This window comes from Vanacampus margaritifer, chromosome 1 (assembly GCF_051991255.1).
Source record: "Vanacampus margaritifer isolate UIUO_Vmar chromosome 1, RoL_Vmar_1.0, whole genome shotgun sequence".
In the NCBI taxonomy this organism is placed as follows: Eukaryota; Metazoa; Chordata; class Actinopteri; order Syngnathiformes; family Syngnathidae; genus Vanacampus; species Vanacampus margaritifer.
Genome location: NC_135432.1, coordinates 31,036,926 through 31,058,038, shown reverse-complemented (window position 1 = coordinate 31,058,038; position 21,113 = coordinate 31,036,926). Strand labels below are relative to the sequence as shown.

The window sequence follows — 21,113 nt, the reverse complement described above, 5'->3', positions numbered from 1 at the left end:
GTGTTTTTACTGATTTTTTACACATTAGGGAAAAAAACACATTGACATAAAACAACATTCAAATGAAAAGGAGCGGAGGGAAAAATATTTTTTATGTTTTACCGAAATAAAAAATTCATTTCACAATCATATGTCCCTTTAGTTTCTCTGTGTAAATAAATCAAGTCGTCAAAATGATTAACCTATTATGTAGATGACTGCCTCAATTAATAATTTCATAATTATTTAATATCCCCGATTCAATAAACATTTAAAGATATGAATTAATCTTGACTCTTTTGTTTCAATGTTTACGTTGTATCATTAATTTCACACCTTCCACTACTACTTTCCTTATATTTTATAAATAATGGGCTAAAGGGCTCTCTATTGCAACTACAGTAACAGTATTATTTATTGTTAAGCACTTTTTTGAAATATACACCAAATAAAGGTTGCATATATTCGGTACATTTTGCATGTTTATCCTCAGATTTCTATACAGTAGGTCAAGTATGGAACAGTCAATACGTTATACTGTATAATGTTCAGTTTACAATGAATATTTGTTGAATGTATGTTTTAATTTACATAATACTATTCTTTAACTTCCAGAGAAGGTGCATTCACTTGAAGAAAAAAACAAAAAACAACGATTTTTTTAATTTTCTGTTTTTATGAATATTTTTTTTGTTTTACTGTTTTTTTTTCCTGTCAAAAAATATTTCAAAAAACAGGCTGAATTTCTTTCCCAGAAAAACAGGCTGAAAAATTACTCAGGAAAACGGAAAAAAATATTCAAAAAAAGAAAAAAGAAAAAAAATTATTAAAAAGAAAAATAAGTACCTTGTTGCAGACTTGCTAATAGTGGAAGCGGACACTTTCCCGCATACATATGCAATAAGATGGTCATGTTTACTTACTGGCTCTCAATAAAGGAATAAATGTGTATAGTGTATTGTGGTTCGTTCTCTAATCTCTGAGGGAAAACCCTAAAAAAAATTCTGAAAACAGGTGAAAATATATTTTTTTAAACAGAAAAAAAATTACAAAAAAAACAGGGAAAAATATTCAATAAAACAGAAAAAAAAACACAAAAAAAAACCAAAGCTCTCCCAAAAAAAGTGAATGCAATACGCTTCCGGAAGTATTGGACAATCATGATTCCTAAAAAAATAATAATAATAATTTCCATCCCACCTATTTTCAATGATACATAATTTTTCATTCCATCTATGAAAAATATAAAATTAGTCTTTTAAGATTGAGTTCACGACTGTGATGGGTTAAATGTCGAGAGCAAAATCAAGAATACCTGTAAAAGTCATTTATAATGGGAAAAAAAATGATCTTAGCAGATAATTGGTTCACATCATTTTGGTGCAGCTGGTTTTGAGTGCATCGTTTACAGTTCATCGCCCTGTAATTGATTGCAGACCAGTCCATGATGTAGTTTGCCCCCAAATCACCAAGATTAGACTGGCCTCCAAAGAGCAAGTTCCGCACAATCTTACACCTCAAAACAGGACAACAGTGTTTGCTCTTGTTTGGGGTCAGGCCGCTTCCTAAGCTGAGATAAGACACGCTGCAGTATGACAATCAGTGAACAAAAGTCCTGCTGGAATAGTCTGACTCATACGCTTGGTCTTCTTCCGGGCTACATTGTAGGGGGGCCTGCCTCACGCTCAGAAGATTTGCGCCCGCACAGGGTTGGAGAGATCAGGACTGGGGGTGGGAAAATAAATAAATAATTCACTTCCTTTTCCTAAAATTATTTCTTAATTACAAGTTTCTTTTTTCGCTACGCTAGAGAAAAGCAGGACAATTAAATGCTCTATAAAAGGGCAGATGGTACAGTAAACCCGTGTATCCACCTGTGCTATTCATAACAGAGCAAGTCATGCTTTCCAGCAGGTTCATAAGCTTTGTGTTCAATTAAACAGTCAATTTGGGAGTAAATTGAAACGAGTTTTTATTTGGGGATATTTGTGTTTAGTGGTGTGCTGTGAGATTCCACAAGGTGGCAGTGCATCACCTCTGCAGAGTAAACAGCTGCAGCTGATAATCTCCGTGTTATTGTTTGGAAATCATGTTCATCAGCTCCTGGTTTGCAGACTGCTCAATGGCAGACCACTCAAAGCGTGCTTGGATGAGACTCATATGTAACAACAACATACATGTCCATAATGTTCTTGTGCAACGACACTAAATTAATATGCGTTCATAACAAATCAGCTAGGAAACCTTTATAGAGCTGAAATGTGACGTTTTGTTGTCTTTGTACAGTTATTCCTGGTAAAAAAACAAAAAAAAATCCGCAAGTCTGAACCTTGATGCAAAGAGGGCACAGTGCGAAGGTTCCCGCTGTTGTAGATTTGGCCTCGAGCCGGAGAACATGAGAGAAAAGACAGACGAGCCATTCAAAGCAACCCAAACAAAGCGCCGTTTCGTAGATACTAACTGTCACGTAGAGAAAGAACCACATCTTGGCCCCCTCAGGCCTAAAGCTGAGGCTTGATTGCAGAAGATAAGACTTTTCGATGAAAACAAGCCAATTCACACGCTCACACCATGCACTTGTGTTGGCTCCATCAAGTAACAACCAATGAAGGATTGTTGTCATATTTCCACTGGTCTCAATTCTCAAAGGATTGGAAACTCCCAGGGATCAAAATAAAAATACAATCTGACAAGTTTGCAGACATTTACGAGTTCTGACAGCCACAATATTCAACAACTTTTTTGGAAACAACATCCATGCAGCGTTTAGAGAAACTCTGACCCATGAGACTGGAAAATGTTGGCTCAAAAGGTTTTAGTGGGTGCGTGTGCTGTCATTTGTCATCACTTAATGGTCGCAACTTTCAACAGATTACAAGTGATCACCGACACTGTCACACCATCACTTTCCTCTTATTAGCACAGTCCTTAAGGGATAATCGAAAGTGGATTTACACTATTTTACTTTCTTAACTACCACTCTGGAATTGGTGTGGAAGGGTTGGGGAGATTGGGCCATTCAAGTGAAACAGCAGCCAAGAATGGTGGACAAATAGGCAAATACAATTTGTGCTAAACACCTTCACATAAACATGCACAAGACATTATTGAAAATCTATTCAAGAAACAAAACAAGCAAACTGCAGCGCACAGAGTCTTCGTGAGAAATATGAGCATGACAACAGCAAGAAACTCTTTAAAGTCCCTCTACATGTCTACCAATTTGGCCCTTAACTCATTCACTGCCATTGACGTCAAAAATTCATTTGAACTATTTCTATTAGTTAAAAAAAAAAATCCACTTTTGTTAATAAGAGAATGAAAACCTAGAAAAAAACAATTTATTGTACATTTAGAACAGATATAAAATGTATGATTAATCGTGAGTTAACTATTGAAGTCATGCGATTAATTACAAAAAAATTAATCGCCTGACGCGATTTAAAAATAATTAAAGATTATTTTTAAAAAATAGAAGCGTCAGGCGATTTAAAATTTTCATCGTAATTAATTGCATGACTTTTTATATTTTATATCTGTTCTAAATGTACAATAAAAAAATCTAGGTTTTCATACTTGTGTTAACAAAAGTGGAAAAAAAAAGCTAAACTAATAGAAATAGATCAAATGAATTTTTGACGTCTATAACCGTCAATGGCAGTGAATGCGATAATAGCAATTTTTCAGGTCCTGGGAGTCAGTTTGAGGCCCACTGTCCTAAGGGTAGTAAAATGTGGAATATTTAAATTTGCCCAAAAAGCAAAGACAACACCGCCATACTTCACAAAGCTTCAGCAACTCTCACAAGACTTATGCATATCTTTTGAGAGCTTGTGTCAAGTACAAGAACATCCATCCATCCATCCATCTTCTTAACCGCTTGTCCTCACAAGGGTCCCGGGGGGCGCTGGAGCCTATCCAAGCTGGCTTCAGGCAATAGGCGAGGTACACCCTGAACTGGTTGCCAGCCAATCGCAGGGCAGTACAAGAACATACATACCGATAATCAAGCCACTTTTAAATCCATTTCCTTCCTCTCGAGCTAAATCAGCAAAGTCTTGGTGATTAGATTTAGCTGAAGATTATCGGCTCCAGACTGCACCTAAATGATGGAATTTTACACCTAAAATTTGAGACAGAGCAAATCAATTTTTCATCTACTCACACCTATGCAAACAGTAAATTTGCTCATTTAAAATATATACATTATTCTTGAATATTTTTCGTTGCTGACAAACTTTTACTCCACACTTAAGCCCATTATATACTGGAACAATAGAGTGAAAATGAGTGGAGGGAATATGTACATTGCAAGTTGACTTGCGGCATGCGTCCCAAAAATGTCAGGTTAAGGGCCATTGTGCTCCTAGTGAAATGTTAGTCTGGAGCCTTGATTATTCTGAGAGATTGTAGTGTAGTGTGTTAGAGTGATTTGTTTCCCCCCATTCTGCTCATAAATGGGGCTAACAATCAAATGGTAAACATGTTCAATATTTACAATGACAAAAAATACCAATTGTTAAATTACACTCCAAAAGACAATAAATAGGTAATTTCTCTAGATAGTTTATGTAAATCTTGGCTCAAAGATGAATAATAGAGTTATTTGATTATGAACATTATTCTATTTCAAAGATGTAATAAATGCTTGCCTCTATCTTCCAAATTAGGCCCCAGTCTATTATCGCCATCTAATCCCAGTTATGCCATAATCTGACTATCATTGCAGATTTGCACAGTTCTCCCCCACACACACACAAGTGGATCAAACCTACGGCAGCGTCTTGTTAATATCTCGCCGGCAAACACGGCCAAAATCCTCACTTGAGTGGTTTAAAGCCACTGGGAACAAGCCATCATACTCTTCAGTCCTTTTTTTCTTACTGGAGAAATGTAGCTAAATCCTTGCTCCATCACCTTTCAGGCCCCCCCATAATCACTACACCCCCCCTCGCCACCGTCTTGATCTGAGGCCTGATGCGGAGCTATGGAATTGCAAATGCATCCTATCAGACAGGGAGATAGATTTGAAGCGCTCCAAGGCCTGTTTGCCTGATATTACTGGGGCAGGAAACTGATGAAAGGATAAACTATACGAGAGTCACAGACTATCACTAATCTCTCACTATATCTAATTTACCCGGGAAGTGAAAGCAAAACGCAGGCAGAGAGAGAAAGGAACGCACCGTGGTGTTTCCGAAGGATCGGCTGAGCTTGTAACAAGCGAAGGCTCAAGGATCACACTCATGTCACACATGATTTTGTGTGGAAATGTAACACCTGTGCTCTGCTGCCAGACAATCGTCGTGGCTTTCATTACTGCTGGAGGGAGGAATTTACTAAAGGTATATTGCACTTGTCCGACTGTGACAGGGACAAACGTAAACTTCAACCTTGGCAAGCAAAAGCACTTTCTAGACTGGGAATGTATGTACCTTTATTCTTGACCACATCATGTATGCATCATGTTCTCAAAATGTCCCCAGCTCTGTTGTACTGCATGTTGTAGGCGTGTTCATTGCCATCAAAATGATGGGTTGCTACATGTAATTATGCTACTGATAAGCAACTTATGCTCAGACAGGCAACACCCAATGCAATAAATAAGGTGTGTGAGAACATACCTGACAAAAGGAGAAATGGGACGAGGGGGTTATTTGAACCCTTTAAAAATTTAGGAAGTTTGACCTCTCAACAGATCAACAAAGCAGCTTCAACTTTAAAGATCACATTAAGCCTACAATTCATCTTCTGAGGCATCAGCCAAAATGTGGTTGTTTTATTGTTGCTCCTTGTGGTATTTTCTTGTTTAAATGAGGTCATATTACCACAGTGGGAAACTTCTAATTTAATAAATTGTGTGAAAGATTATTTTGCCATTTGGTGTGGTCTGTGATCATGGATGTTATGACTCAAATGCCTTTGACGACAAAGCAAATTTTAAGATGTTTTTTTGGAGGATCATCGTGATACTTTTTCATCTTCAAGTTTCGTATTTCATAGCTCATATTTGATTTTTATTTCATCCCACTTAAAAGAGGAACTTGGGTTATTTTGAGGCAGCTTTCCGAGACGCGCTGCTAGCTAAAGTTGGCTAAAAACAACACGTTAGCTAATATACACTTGTTCTAATAATTGCTTATTTTCAATATACTTCTATTACAAATTTAACTTGTGTGCTGCTGGGAAATTAAACTAGAGACCTCAAAGAGGCTATTTGTGGAGAAATCTCAAAATCGACATTTTTGTCCAAACTATCTATTTTCTTGTCTACCACAAAATGAATGCTGCCGACATACGGACCCTGCGCCAAAGCGGGTCACACATTATTTCAATTGTTTCTTTTTGCTTTCCCGCTTAAAACACATTTTTTATAAGTGAGTTGCAGAGGTTAAAGGTCACTTTCATTATGGCTCAAGTTTGAGAACATTTGTTCTTGCGCACAGCACAACAGTCAAGCCAAAACATGTCAGCACAGACAGCAGCATGTTAGCATTCTGCTATGACTGAGACAACCACATCATCCCATGTAAATCACTCGTTTCTTGACCGCCTCCTTGCATTTCCTCTCATCTGTCAACCACATTATGAGATGAAAAACTAGAAAATATGGTGACATTTATCTGTCTGCGGCTGTGGCTGTGAGGAAGGGGTGACCACCTCACACATCAGTGCTATCAAATCAAAGAGTGAAGACCTCAACTTTTTGCTACACAGAAGCAAAATGTATGGGACTGAGAGTGTGATCTCTATTTGATTTAAGTGACTGATGTTTACTCCCATGCACCCTTAAAGATCCTGCCGAGAGTGTAGAACTGGTCCATTGTTCCACAGTCAGAACAAAAACCACACTGCTTCTCCTGAATCCGAGATTCGACTTTGCGACGGACCCTCCTCTCCAGCACCCCTCAATAGGCCTTACCAGAGAGGCTGAGTAGTGCGGTCCCTCCATAGTTGGAACACACCCTCCGCTCCCCCTTCTTAAAATGGGGGACCACCACCCCAGTCTGCCAATCCAGAGGCAGTGTCCCCGATGTCTATGCGATGTTGTAGAGTGTCAACCACGACAGCCCACAAGATCCAAAGCCTTCAGGCTCTTCGGGTGTATCTCATCCACCTCCAGGGCTTTGCCGCAGAGGAGCTGTCCAACCACCTCAGTGACTTCGACCACAGAGATAGGAGAGCCCATGTCAGAGTCAAACTCTGCTTCCTCAAAGGAAGACGTCTCGGTGGAATCGAGTTCTTTGAAGTATTCTCCCCCACTTACGACGTCCTGAGTCGATTTCAGCAGCACTCCACTATACACAGTGTTAATGCTGTACTGCTTTCCTCTCCTGAGACGCCGGGTGGTGGACCAGAATTTTTCGAAGCCGTCCGAAAGTCGTTTTCCATGGCCTCACCGAACTCCTCCCATGTCCTCAGCGACCGCCGAAGCTGCATTCCGCTTGGCCAGACGGTACCTGTCAGCTTCCTCCAGAGTCCCACAGGCCAAAAAGGCCCGATAGGACTCCTTCAGCTTTATGGCATCCCTTGGTTTGAGGATTGCTCCCACAACAGGCACCGACCATCTTACGGCCACAGTTCCGATTGGCCGCCTCGCCAATGGAGGCGCGGAACATGGTCCACTCTGACTCAATGTCGCCCGCCTCCCCCGGGACAAGGTAAAGGTTCTGCTGGAGGTGGGCACAATACGTTTGGGTCTACGAGGTCTGACTGTTATCTTCCCAGACCATCGGAGCCAACACACCATCAGGTGGCGATCAGTTGACAGCTCCACCCCTCTCTTCACCCGAGTGTCCAAAACATGCAACCGCAAATCCGATGACACGACTGCAAAGTCGATCATCGAACTGCGGCCTAGGGTGTCCTGGTGCCTAGTGCACATATGGACAACCCTATGTTTGAACATGGCGTTCGTTATGGACAATCTGTGATGAGCACAGAAGTCCAATAACAGAACACCACAAGGGGGCCGTCCCTCCCAATCACACCCCTCCAGGTCTCACTGTCATTGCCCATGTGAGCGTTGAAGTCCACCAGCAGAAGGAGGGGGTCCCCAGAGGGAGCGCTCTTCAGCACACCCTCAATGGACTCCAAAAAGGGTGGTGGGTACTCTGAGCTGCTGTTTGGTCCTCCAACCCGTCCTCCCACCCAAAGGCGGAAGGAGGTTACACTCTCATCTACTGGGGTGAACGCCAATGTACATGCACCAAGCCGGGGGGCAATAAGTAAGCCCACACCTGCTCTGCGCCTCTCACCGTGGGCAACTCTAGAGTGGAAGAGAGTCCAACCTCTCACAAGAGGATTGGTACCAGAACCCAAGCTGTTTGTGGAGGCGAGTCCGACTATATCTAGTCAGAAGTTTTCGGCCTCGCTCAGCAGAGGTGATATTCCATGTCCCAACAGCTAGCTTCTGTAGCCGGGGATCGGACCACCAAGGTCCCCGCCTTTGGCCGACACCCAGCATTAAATTTAAATTCATTAAATTTCTATTATTATTTTATTTCAGTAACAAATACAGGCACCAAACATGTTGTCTAGTACTGTTTAAAAAGATGTACATAAAAATCTACACAAGAAAGAAAAAAAACGAATAAACTCAAAACGCATTGATAAATTGGTAATAGAATCAAACAAGAGCCCCCTGAATCATAATGGAATCAAAATTAGAGGTGTTTAGAGATTCCCACCGCTAATACAGACAGTTATGGGGTATCCTTTTTCACCACACTTCAGCAATATCACATCCCCAACATTACAAGATGCCACCATATGCTTGCAAATATGCCCAAACATGGTTACCCACTAATATAAAAAAAGCTGTATGATGATTGTGATGTCGAGGATGTATATTTTAGGGAAAAACATTTATAATTTCCTGATATATTTTTTCAGCATTTATTACTGTAACAATATTATTTTTATTTTCATATTTCTAATGTGGTGCAAGAATCTATCTGAATGTTCTGAACTCTTGTTTTCATGAATGTCACTCATCTTCGCATAGAGAATATTGTTAGTCAACTTTTTTGCACTCACCATGAAAAAAAGCATCAACATGATGACACTGTATTATACAGTGAAACTTTTATATATATATATATATATATATATATATAGGTGATCCGCAAATATTTACATAAGTGCCCTTTTACAAGCAGTATTATTTCAATTGCGCTATAAAATACAAACAAAGCCATCAATAGTCGTAAATGATGCATCGTTATATTGTGACATCATGAGCCTTCAACAAGCGTTTATGTGCACCGCAGCATTCTGAATGCAAAACAATGGAGGCACAGGAAACGCAGACAGGAAATACACACATCCCTGCCTGCCTTTGTCTCTTGGCCAAAGGCTCAGCAGCAGAACTCAGCATAGGGAAGGTCACGGAAAGTGTCACATTCTTCGGTTTTACTGAGCCAAAGCAACTTCTCATGAGCCACATCAAAATTGTGTGTTCCAGCAGGCTCTGTAATTAACTCGGAAAGAAGGATGAAACAGAAGCTGCAAAGACAACTGAAGGCTTTTAACGACACTCCAACACATTATGGCAGCGGAGCCCCTCTTTTACTGGTCTCTTAAAACGTTCCTATTTGGATGAATCAAAACATTACAAACTGCAGTAAATAAAAAGGAAGAATGTGGAAAGGCCTTTTATCGTTTCCTTTTTCACTCATTCACATGACAGTTTGTAGCCACATGTGACTAATGTCAAAAAGGTAAATACACCAAATAGTACAAACGGTGAACAACCCCCATACCTCATAGCTATGAACAAGTTCAATATACAGTGTAATGTGTAAAGCTAAAATGTGTTAATGTTTACACATTAGGACGCAGACTTTTTTCTTACATGGAGTCTCTCCCTGAGCTTCCACTTTACTTGAGCAAACCATGTTTGTCTTATTTGGAAAGAAAATCAAAAGTTTCCCAAACCTAGCTGTACTTGCATGTAAGTATCTGCCCATACTTAGCTGAAAGGAAATGTGTACTTCATTTTAGTCTCTGTACTTGCATTAGGAAGAAAAATGTATGTGAAAAGTCTCATTCTTACTGATATGTGATGAGAATGAGTTTCTCTGAATTGAGTTGAATTCTGAAATTAATCAATAAATACAGGATTTGGAGCAACAATATATGCAGCCATCCGAGCAATTGCTTTTTCTGGGACATCCGTGCTTATTTCAGCAAGACAACACTAAACCACATTCTACACGTTAAAACAATGTGGCTTTGCAGTAAAGAGTACGGGTCTTAGACAGACCTGCCAGCAGTCCAGACCTGTCTCCCAATGAAAATGCGTGGCACATTAAGAAGCGCAAAATACAATAACAGTGAAATTGAAAAAGAAAAAGTTGTACATCAAGCACGAATGGGAAAGAATTACACCTACAAAGCTTCAACAATTAGTGTCCTCAGTTCCCAAATGCTTATTGAAGTGTTGTTAAAAGGCAAAGGTGATGTAACAGAGTGGTAAGCATGCCCCTTTCCCAGCTTTTATGGTATAGGCATGCATTTTAAAATAAATAAATAAATGGTCCACAATAATACATAAAGATAATAATAAGTTCATCAGCTTTAACAGTAAACATTTTTGCCTTTGTAGTATAAGTTAATAAGGATTTGCTAATCATTGAATTCTGTTTTAACACCGCAACTTAATTGGAATTGGGATTTGTTCATTCTTGCCGTTTCGCCTGCTGAAGTCAGAAGCAGAGGGCCCGCTTGGGGGTCTTTGCCATGCAATCAATACAGTCTGTAGTCTTATTAGATGAACTGCAGATAATCAACGGTTCTGATGCAGTCATTCTCCATAATGAGCACCATAAAGCATGTGAATTATTCACAAGAAAACTTGAGGTCTTTGTTAAGATTCAAACTAATGGTCAGTTGCAAAATCAGAACCTCTGAACAGTACACAAATAAACAGGGCAGCTCAATATTAGCAGCTTCATGACCTTTTGCTGCTACCACAGGGAATTTCAGAGGTGAACGTAAATGCTCGCAGAGAGATTTATGCCTCGCCCCACCTTTATCTGTCAATGCCCAGATGTCATTGATTGAGAAGTTATTTCTAACTGAAAAAAAAAAGGCTGCAAAAGAACCCTAAAAAAAAGAAGAGGTAAAGCACTGTGGAAATGTGTTCAACATTGAGTAAGCTGAGATGCATTGGACCTGGTTTTGACTACAAGCCATTTGCAGGCAAACTGACCGCCTTAGCCAGATCTGCGGAAATATGCTCCTTCAAGTGGTTAAGAACAGACAAAATTGAGGAAATTATACAAAAAGATGATGAGAAGATGGAAATGAATTAAAAAAATAACAACACTTAATCTTAATAGTGTTTTTGTGCTCCCCCCTCTACAGTTGTAAAGTGTTTTATTCAAGAGGCTAAAGAACCCAAGCCAATTAGAGAACATACTTAACAGCAACAAAACTCAAATCTGTACAGCCTTTCGTATAATTAAGGGGTCATTGACGGATAAGTTTGTCCGATGATGCCCATTCTATGAATTATCATGTGGTGCGACCAAAAAGAAATTACCAAAGTAAATTGGGGCTTTTATTTTGAAATACATTTAAAGACAGGAGTATCATCCACAAAAAAAGGGAAGAACGCAGCTCCTATCATGTTTGTACTGTCTCACAACTATGTAAAAATTTGTTTAACCTTTTAGCAACTGTATTTGTCATATTTGGACATCAAGTGGTATGGCCTGAAAAAACAACAACATTATTTCTATTATAATTTTACTTGTGTGGCTAGCTAGCTTGTTTTGTTTTGATGGCTAATTGTTAGCATCATAACTTTGATTTAAGTTGAAATCGTTTTATGTGGTCCGACCAACCATCATTTGGTGTGGCCATTGTAGACAGCTCTCCATGATAGATGTCCTAAATTGTAGATAATAGTAAATGTCGATAATAGTAAATAATGATAAATGTTTTCTGTGTTTTTTATAATAAATTAACTGTGCTGGCTCTGGTAAAATCCTTATCCATCAACGACCCAAATAGAGTTTGCTCCTTTCAAAAGAGAGAAACATTTGTGCATGTAAAGGATCATTTTAGTTTTGCGATATGACAATTTTTGTGTTTTCAGATGCGAAAGCACATTCCAATCCCAAGTTTGGGTATTGAGCTCTTGAAAAAAACAACAACAAAAAACAAACATTTCATCTATTTTTCATCGGCGTACTGGTATGGAAATAATCTTTCAAATAAACTGTAGCAAATCACTACTCCACACTGGCACGATGCCCGTACTGGATTATCAGGTAATTGTCTTTGACGTTAATCTTGCAGTGCTTTCAGCCCTTCCGGTGCTGGGTCAACACAATAACCTCAGCTAATAACGTTACGCCTGCACCAGCTACAGCAGATCACGTGCATTTCTCTTTTGATGAAAAAGCACAGGGATGCAGGATTTATGCTCTTACGTTGTTGGCAATAGTCAAGGGCAAAAAAAAGTAAATGCAAATATGTAAATAAACACATAAAAGCTGCTTATTATTTCTGTGGGACGGTTGGTGCAGATTGGGTCAAGCGCGCTGATTGCTTCATACTCACTGCAGGAAACAGGATCAATATGGACTTTGTACAACATTTTTGCTTTAGCTCTCTAGATGAGTGCATAAATGATGGATCGAACTTTTGGCTTGAAAAGAATCCAAACTTATCGCTGTTTAACATCAGCAGGATCAGTGGCTCAACAATTATGCTGGCAAACTTCCCGACACTCAAATGCAACTATTAGAGGATACCGGAGAGTCAAAAGGTAGACAGGGGAAAAATACAGGTAAGTGATACAGCGTGGGGGAAAACACAAAAAAAGCACAAAAAATGATTTAAGTCAGCCCTGTGGGAAATGTTCTACGATTTCAGTTTTGCAGCTGCACTGCTAGCAATGAATGTGAAAGGCAGCCCCTTGAGATTGCATCAACTCTGAACAACACTCCGATGTTGCAGTATTACGTTTGACTACATTCGATCACTTTGCTAGCAAGTCTGTCAGTTAGGGCAACAGCAGGGGCCTGTTTTAAACTAATAAACAATGTCTGCACCTATCCTGCATATGGTATGAGAAGAGTGTAAGCCCCTTTTACACTGACATCCAACCGAGGCGAGAACTCACTTCACATCATCACTAAGCTTTCTTTTGCTTTGTCCGGCATGCAACAAAACACAACACACGCAAGCATTCAACATTCAAATAGACAGTCACTCAGGACCCTTGCCGTGTCACGTGACGTGAGTTTCCTTTGAGGCAAAGTAGTGCTGAAATTTATTTGATTCAATCAAAACAGAATTTTGCATTGAAGAAAAATGTCCATCGGCTACAGGGATGAAGCAACCAATCAATCATTAATGTAAAAAATAAATAAAAATAAGACTAAAGCAGGAACTTTTTTTTTGGGGGGGGGGGGGTAATGTGTTTCCTTCTGCAAGATTACATAACTTGAGAAGAGGGTTATATCAAGGAAACACATTTCAAGACGAGTGCATTTCAAATGTGTAGATTTTTTTTAGCTAAAGTTCAGTAGATTGGAGATTACACTTAGCATTGTGCTGCTGCTACAAACTTCAGGTGACTCAAGTTGAACAAGCACATGAGAAGCACAGCCATCCAAATGTATTTCTAATCACAAAATTCAGACGATGGTTTTAATGAATTTAGAATTATAGGGACAAGTTTTACATATCACAGAAATACAGATGGGCCATTTGTGGTTATTGGTAACTTTTCATTAGTATGTTTTAAACATTACATCAGTTTTAGATCACGTTCTAGGAAAATTGTAGTGGTAGAGCTCAAGAACGTAAAAAATGAAAAATGTAAGGTGCATTGTACACAATTTATATTCTGTCGTAAAATTTTTATAAATTTTACAACGTGATTTTTTTCATCCAAATTAGCTATTGCTCTGTGGATTAGTCAATTTTAGCTATAGCTGTTCAAAAATCTTTGTATAAGAAACTTTTTTTTTTTCACCCCCAAAAAATTACCTCCAAAAGTATGTTATCCCATCTAGAATGGGATTCATTCAACTAGATTTTGGGGCGAATTACTATAGATTACAATAATAGGGTGGACCGTTATACTGGGGACAGACAATAAAATAGAACAAAATAAATGAAAACCACAGTTTTGATTCCTATTTATATTTAGAAAAGACTAACTAAACTGAAACAATGACAAAGGTTACAGTAATTTCTGAACTATAAGCCGCTACTTTTTTTTACTCGCATTTGGCCCTGCGGCTAATACAAAGGTGTGGCTTATCTATCAGATCACAAGATCGCACTATAAAGGAAGCGCAAGAGGGTCAGACAGAGCAAAACAAACCAAGTGAGTCCAAATACAGTAGAAGAGACAGAATGAGAGTGAGACAATTTGCACCCTCATTATGGAAAAGAAAGTAGCGGGAACCCGGTGCGGTAACATTAAAAGACCTACGGCTTACAGTCGGGTGTGCCTTATATGTGTGACAAACTCGAGTATTCCCCAAACTTAGTTAGCACAGCTTATCGTCAAGTGCGCCTTATAGGCCAGAAATTACTGTAATCCTTATTTATTTAAATATAAATTGCAAATGTCTTTGTGCTTGAAAGTTAAACTTATGAACACAACTATAAATGTTCAAAAGCTAAACAATGCTTAAAGACACAAAAATGCTATGAATTGTGACCAAAATTCACATGCACATCTCTACTCATGTCAACTTCATCCTCTGAAAATATCAAAACAACTGCCACAGTATTTTGGATTTCATGGACATTAAAGCTTTTGCCACACCATACAGTGCGCTCAATATGTACATTTTCAAGTGCAACTGTATGCATCTGAAACTGATGCTCGAGACATCATTTAAAGGGACATCTAGACAAAAACATTTTTAAGTTCATTACTATTGAAAATACATTTTACAGGCATTATTTTATGTTCATGTGAGAGGGAAGACCACAATCTATGATAAAATGTTTTCAAAGGCTTTGTTCTTGAGGTAAAAGCTTCTTATTTTTTTAGTGCCTCCATTACCATCTTGTGACATCGTTGAACGTTGTGGGGTCAAAAGGTGAGTCAGTTGCAGAGCAAAAAAATCAATCAACGGGAATCTACAAACATCATAAAACAGCGGTGTGCTTAAAGTGACTACCTTGGAAACAATCACAAATAGCAGCTTATCAAATAGAAGACATACGAGTGAGGTATGTGCCCGAAATAGCAGCCCTCATTGCTGCTGTGTTACCAAAAACAAACCAGCCGTGATCTTACGCGTCAGAAACTTCTGAACACTGCTGTTTAAAAATAGAACAAGCTTCTATTATACACTGGGATTTATTTGTGGGCTGCGCACGAGCCAAAAGTGGGTTATGGATTAGTCGCTGGCTGTTTGATGACGAAGCACGCAGCCTTGGGAGGCGTCTTTGAAAACCATCCGCAGCCTTTTGAAGCCCCCTAAGTCTGTCCCACTGATGCCGCCGCCTGCGCTTACATCTCTCACAACTCGGCTCCAGCTAATGGGCGAGGAGAGCCCAAGGCGCATACAGTAGATACGGGCATCATATTTCATGAAGGCGAAGCTTAACAAGATCTGCTTGCTGTGCATTTGGTCACACAAATAGCGACGCGGCATCCAACCTGTTGGGTTATAAAAAGCTGAGGAACAAATCTTGAGTAAAATCTTACTGTACCCAAAGGAAGCAGACTTCCACTTGCGACATGGGATGACTCCTCTGCTGCCAGCCGAAACTACGCTTCCAGGAGTCTCTGTGACTTGGACAGGCAGGGACGCATGTCTCCTGGAGGAGGACAGGTTACATTAGGTTGCATGTACAAAGGCTTTTTGTAAGGCCAATCATTTGACTCCGCCTCATTCAGTTTCTCTTTGAGGTAATGGGGCAGTTTTAACCTTTATGTCCTTTTGCATTTTTTCATAATTTACACAGTGTTACGAATTATAATGTAACAGGGTTTTTTTTTTCTCTGTTTTAGTCGATGCAAATGATACTCATAAGCATAATGTTCAAGTCATTAGCTGTTAAGACATTTTATAGGGTGTAAAGAAGTGAAAATACTTTATTGAAATCAACCATCTCAAACGCAACTCAACAGGTCTAGTGATACAGGGCAACACAAAAAAACAAGAACTTTTTAACAATCCAATAAAACCAAGAGTGATGGAAGAAAAATATTTTATTCATAGTAATTGAAACCTTAAAACATGCCATTTATGAAACGATGGAATTTCCTTTCTTTTTTTTTTTTTATTTTGTCCAGTAGTTGGTAGGGATAACAATATCTAAACATCACAATACGGTATAATCACGATATTGTGGGAACGTTGGTGGAAAAAAAAGGTCACAATATGGAAGAAGAAGAAAAAAAGAGAGAGCTCATACTAAAAAAAACAATATTGTGCTTTTGTACATAACAGCAACAACCTACAATCTCTAATAACACTTAATATTGAGGCACTTAGTTGCTAATGCACGCCACATATTGACTCGATTCACAAGCATATAACGTTCTCCTTCAACTGACGATTAGCATGGATTTTAAACATAGAAGGGCCAAAACATGCCTTGTGAAAATTAAACTGCACAAAAAAATTGGCCACCAGAGGGTGCTAGAACTGCACAAATGAAAATCAACCCGACTTTTTAACAGATGTGCTGCTTTTAATATTGTGACATGACGACGACGATATTGTGGCAGTTTTAATATTGCGATACCGCAATATTCCCTTTATCGTTACATCCCTAGTAGATGGTGTACGAATGAATGCATTCTTCAAACCTCCTGTTAATAATCCTCAATGACCGCTGCAACATTGCAGCTGGGATTCAATCATTGTTTCTCAACTTTTTTACTGCCAAACGTTATCCAAAAAACAACCTTGACAATGCCAGACGATTTCGAGCATTTTAACTTATCTTTCAAGGCAAACAAAATATTGTGTACTTTCACTACATAAAACTTTAATTATTTCATTAGAAAAAAAAAGTATGTTTCTACTTTATTCCGTTCTTTAGTAATCACCATTCGGAAATAGGTAATTTGAGTGACAGTGAGCGAAAATTGAAAAGATGAAAAAACAAGCTCTTTGTGAAAAGATAAATTTTCTGCACAACAGTGACATGGACACTATTATTTTTTGTTTGATGACGCTCTGTGAACTAGATTTAATGTGACAAAGGCTTTCATCATTCACGTTCTATTTCATCAGATTGGTCATGCTTCAGTGTAATTCCATTGAAAAGAGATACAATGCTGCCATCTGCTGGCCATAGTTAGTAGGTGTTTGTGATTTTACAAGTCTATTGAGTAAGCAGCGCTGCGCAACAACTTCCACTGCCCATTGAGGACAAAAACGTACTAAACGTAAATTAACGTTTTTGACAGCATTCATTTGGATTTTAGTATACGTCATTTAACGTTTTTGGTAGTAAAAGAGTTAAATGGCATGTTTTATGGTTTTAACTAGTAAGAATAAAATATTTTTCTTCCATCACTCTTGGTTTTATTGATTATTAAAAAGTTCCCATTGTTTTATGTCACCCTGTATTTTAACATAGAACCCTTTATTTGAGAATATCTTTGTAATTCTTTACATCCACTAAAGTTTTGTGGATAGTTTCTGCTGAATTTTCTTTGCAGGATGTCAGAATAGTCTCACAGAGCTGCAGTATGGAGAACAGCCTGAATCATGTTGAGAGATCTGGTCGCCCCCTTTACAGGGTTTAGAAAGTGTGAAATGGAACAATGAAAAGTATGTGGAGTTTCAAATGAAAACGGGTGCTTTCCGTACCGAGTCAGTCATTAATGACAGTGCAGCATCTCATGCCGCAAGGAATACCTCTGCATCATGAGCTACTTTTGCCTTAAGCAAAGTGGGTGTGAGGCAGTTGCAAAAGATCAATGAGGGTGGGAGGCACTTCTCATCCAAACAGCAGCTCTGGGAGGTTATTCTGACATCCTGCCAAGAAATTCCAGCAGAAACTGTCCCCAAACTTACATGTTCAATGGACAGAAGACTTGTCAAGTTTGGATCAAGTAAAGGGTCCAATGTTTAAATATAACTTGACCAGATAATGATTGAAATGGCTTTTGATGATTGAACACAACCTCCTAACGTTGCAAATTCAACACGTGACTAGTTCCTGTTCTTTACAAGCTATAACATGTTTTGAAACTATAATGTGCTTAATAATTTGGAACAGTGAGTTTTTGAACTTTTTTTTGTTGATAATTGAAAAGCTGGTTCAAAAACATTCAAATTATACTCTATAACAGTTATGTCACTTGATTTGACTGTTAGGAAAAATCACACACAAAAATCTTCTGCGTTATTTGGTTAACCTATTAATACAAAATTAAGAGTATATTTCCCTACACAGGGTCTTCTACAGTTGTGTAGTGTATGACCTTCTTTTTTTTTAATCTTGTTTTTAAATATGATCTTGTTTTAGTTTTTTTCTCTGTTCTTTTTATCTATTTATATTGATTATTTTTATCACAGTTTTAAAATGCTTTATTTTTGTCTTTGCACTGAATGTTCTGCTGTTTCATTGCACTGGTTGTAATGACAATAAACTGAATCTGAACCTTTTAGACAAATGAGGTGAACACAGATCTATGTATATATGATACATGCGTGTGTTAAACCAACACCGCTGAAAAAGTATTGTCACAATTTGCACTCTCACTCTAAAACAAAGAAAGATATTGGGTAAAACAAGGATACCCGTTGAAGAGGAAGTCAACCCCAAAATGGTCTTCCCAAAATATGCAGACCCACAAGTCTAAACACAGCATACTGATTAATATTGCGTTTGTGGAATATGAGTTAAGCCGGAAGCTTCAGAAAACAGCTGAGCTTTGATTGGTTGTTGCCTAAACCTGAGCAACTGTGATGTCATATTCAGTCGAACTCAAGTGGCAACGAGGCCGCCCCCTGAGAGAGACAAAAACGGGTGGATCTTGCTGCTTAACTCACATTCCATAAACGCAACATTAATCAGAATGGCATGTTTAGTGCCACTAGTGGATGTACATACAACATACAGTATTATTGTAAAGAGAATTTTTGGTTTGACGTCCCCTTGAAGGGGAAACCATGTTGAGAGAAGTTTGCCCTAAATGATAAAAGACCAAAAAAACATTACATGCCCTTTAGTTTCTCGAACCTGGGGAACACCTTGGAATTGCAAGGATGTCACAAATTGGAGTAAAATAGCTGTGAAGATCACCATAATGCCACTCTGTACAGCATTAGGTTGCAGTTTTGAGCCTAAAAGCAAGGCATGCGCCGATAAGAAGAGGAATGAGGCCAGCGTAAATTCTTGTGGACGTATAAACAACCAAAACAAAGCTGTGTTCTTTCTATGCATTTCACGCATTTGATCGATCACGGCTGCTCAAAGAGCCTGCTGCTTCAAGCTATAAAACAAGCCTAAAAGTCTAAACATCCTCAGGAAACGAGTGAAAAGCCCTCCTACGCGGCGAAAAGAAGCTGGACGATATTGTGATTGAATGCTTGACATCATTCATTTAGTTTTTTTCTTTCCTTTGTGTTACGATTTCTTGTTTGTTTGTCCAGGCTTGCATTTGCCTCTTTACAGCGATGTTCACACTTGAGATGATGCAGACAATACGAGAGGTGTACTGGCTGGTCCACCAATATCGGGGCCATTGAAGTGTTTGATCTGGTGTTGCCATGGCAACGAGACACCGCTCTCCTCATTACAAGCCAGTGCAGCAGTAACATGATTTTGAAGCTGCTTCGGCGCAGTTCTCACAAGTTGTTGCACTGTATATCCTTCTATTTATTTTAATCGCATGGGGGAAATAACAAAACTTTCCAAGTAATACTCCACTTCTGATTGTATAACCGGTGGCAACATTTGACATGTCTATCCAAAATTGAACAGAACCCTTATTAACCTGTAAAATGACAACTCTAAACGAACTAATGTTAACTTCTGCAGACCGAATTGATATCTCTGCCTCAAGGGAGGGTTTGTTGCAAACCTGTGGCATTGCACTGCATTATGAATAACAATGGACGCGATACTGTCATGAAGTCAACTTAAACTGCTGAACACACACAAACACACCAGACCAGCAATCCTAAACTGCAACAGCACTTCTTTACATCATCCATTCAACCCATTTCCTCATATACGTTCACATTTAGGTATTCATGTCAAAGTGTGTATTTCCACAAGAGACACTACTGAGCTGTGCCCTCATCAGACACGAACCAGGCATGTCCAACTGTCAACATGCAATCACAATCTCGCAGCTTCTCTCAATGGACTTACTGTATGTCTTTATAAAAACTAAAGAAATATAGCAGCTTCTGGCATGCTCAATCAAATCCACGATCACCGGCTGCAAGTGAGCTGGAGTCTATGCCACCTGACTTAGGGCAATAAGTGGGGTACACCCTGGATAGGTCGCCAGCCAATCACAGCACACAATCATTAATGTGACTTTTAGCAGATGTTGTTTGATGCTTCCACAAGCCAATGAGCAATCAGCAGAAGTTCCTACAGTGCAGCTCATACTGTAATCAGCTACTATTTGATGAATGCTGCTCAGAGGCCCTGAGTAATATCATTGAGTAAGTATGCCACAGCTGCCGGCATTTGCTGTTGTTTTGGCATAATGAATTATTAATTTCAGAACTGCTAATGCCTCCTCTCAGCCACAATGGAATGAGCTTGAAGTAGTTTCCTGCCTCGCGTTAATTACTCTGATAGTCAATTTTTTCCTCATTTTCCATGAATGACATTCTGCTGCAAAAGATTGAGTTAAGTCCCAGCAAGTCATAGGAAACAGTGTGTATGTACAAAATGACATGCTTTAATGAGAACTGGGGGGTGGCCTTTCCTAATGTGGGCTAGCGTGCTAGCATGTAGCATGGCCTAGCAGAGTTAAAGTCACACGGATGTTTACAGTCCAGGTTAGGTACCGTCCACAAATTACATTTCCAGAGTGAACAATATCAATAATGGTGACTTGACTGGTAATTTGAGCCTCTGTACTACACAACTTGCAGACGCTCCCCAACTTCTACTAGCTACACTATGAGCCGGTCGGCCAGTTTCATTTTGCTGGACAC

The 21,113-nt window shown here is 39.1% G+C and overlaps 1 protein-coding gene across 3 annotated transcripts in view; it reads right to left on the bottom strand.

Moving 5' to 3' along the window:
• iqsec1b (IQ motif and Sec7 domain ArfGEF 1b) overlaps positions 1–21,113 on the bottom strand; it is a 122,370-nt gene that overhangs the window by 70,367 nt on the left and 30,890 nt on the right. For 2 of the 3 annotated variants that reach the window (XM_077547947.1, XM_077547985.1), the window contains exon 3: positions 15,679–15,786. The exons of the other annotated variant lie outside the window; for it this stretch is intronic. In XM_077547947.1, the coding sequence (XP_077404073.1) occupies positions 15,679–15,786 (108 nt within the window). The remainder of the gene's footprint in view (positions 1–15,678; positions 15,787–21,113) is intronic. 3 annotated transcript variants of the gene reach the window in all.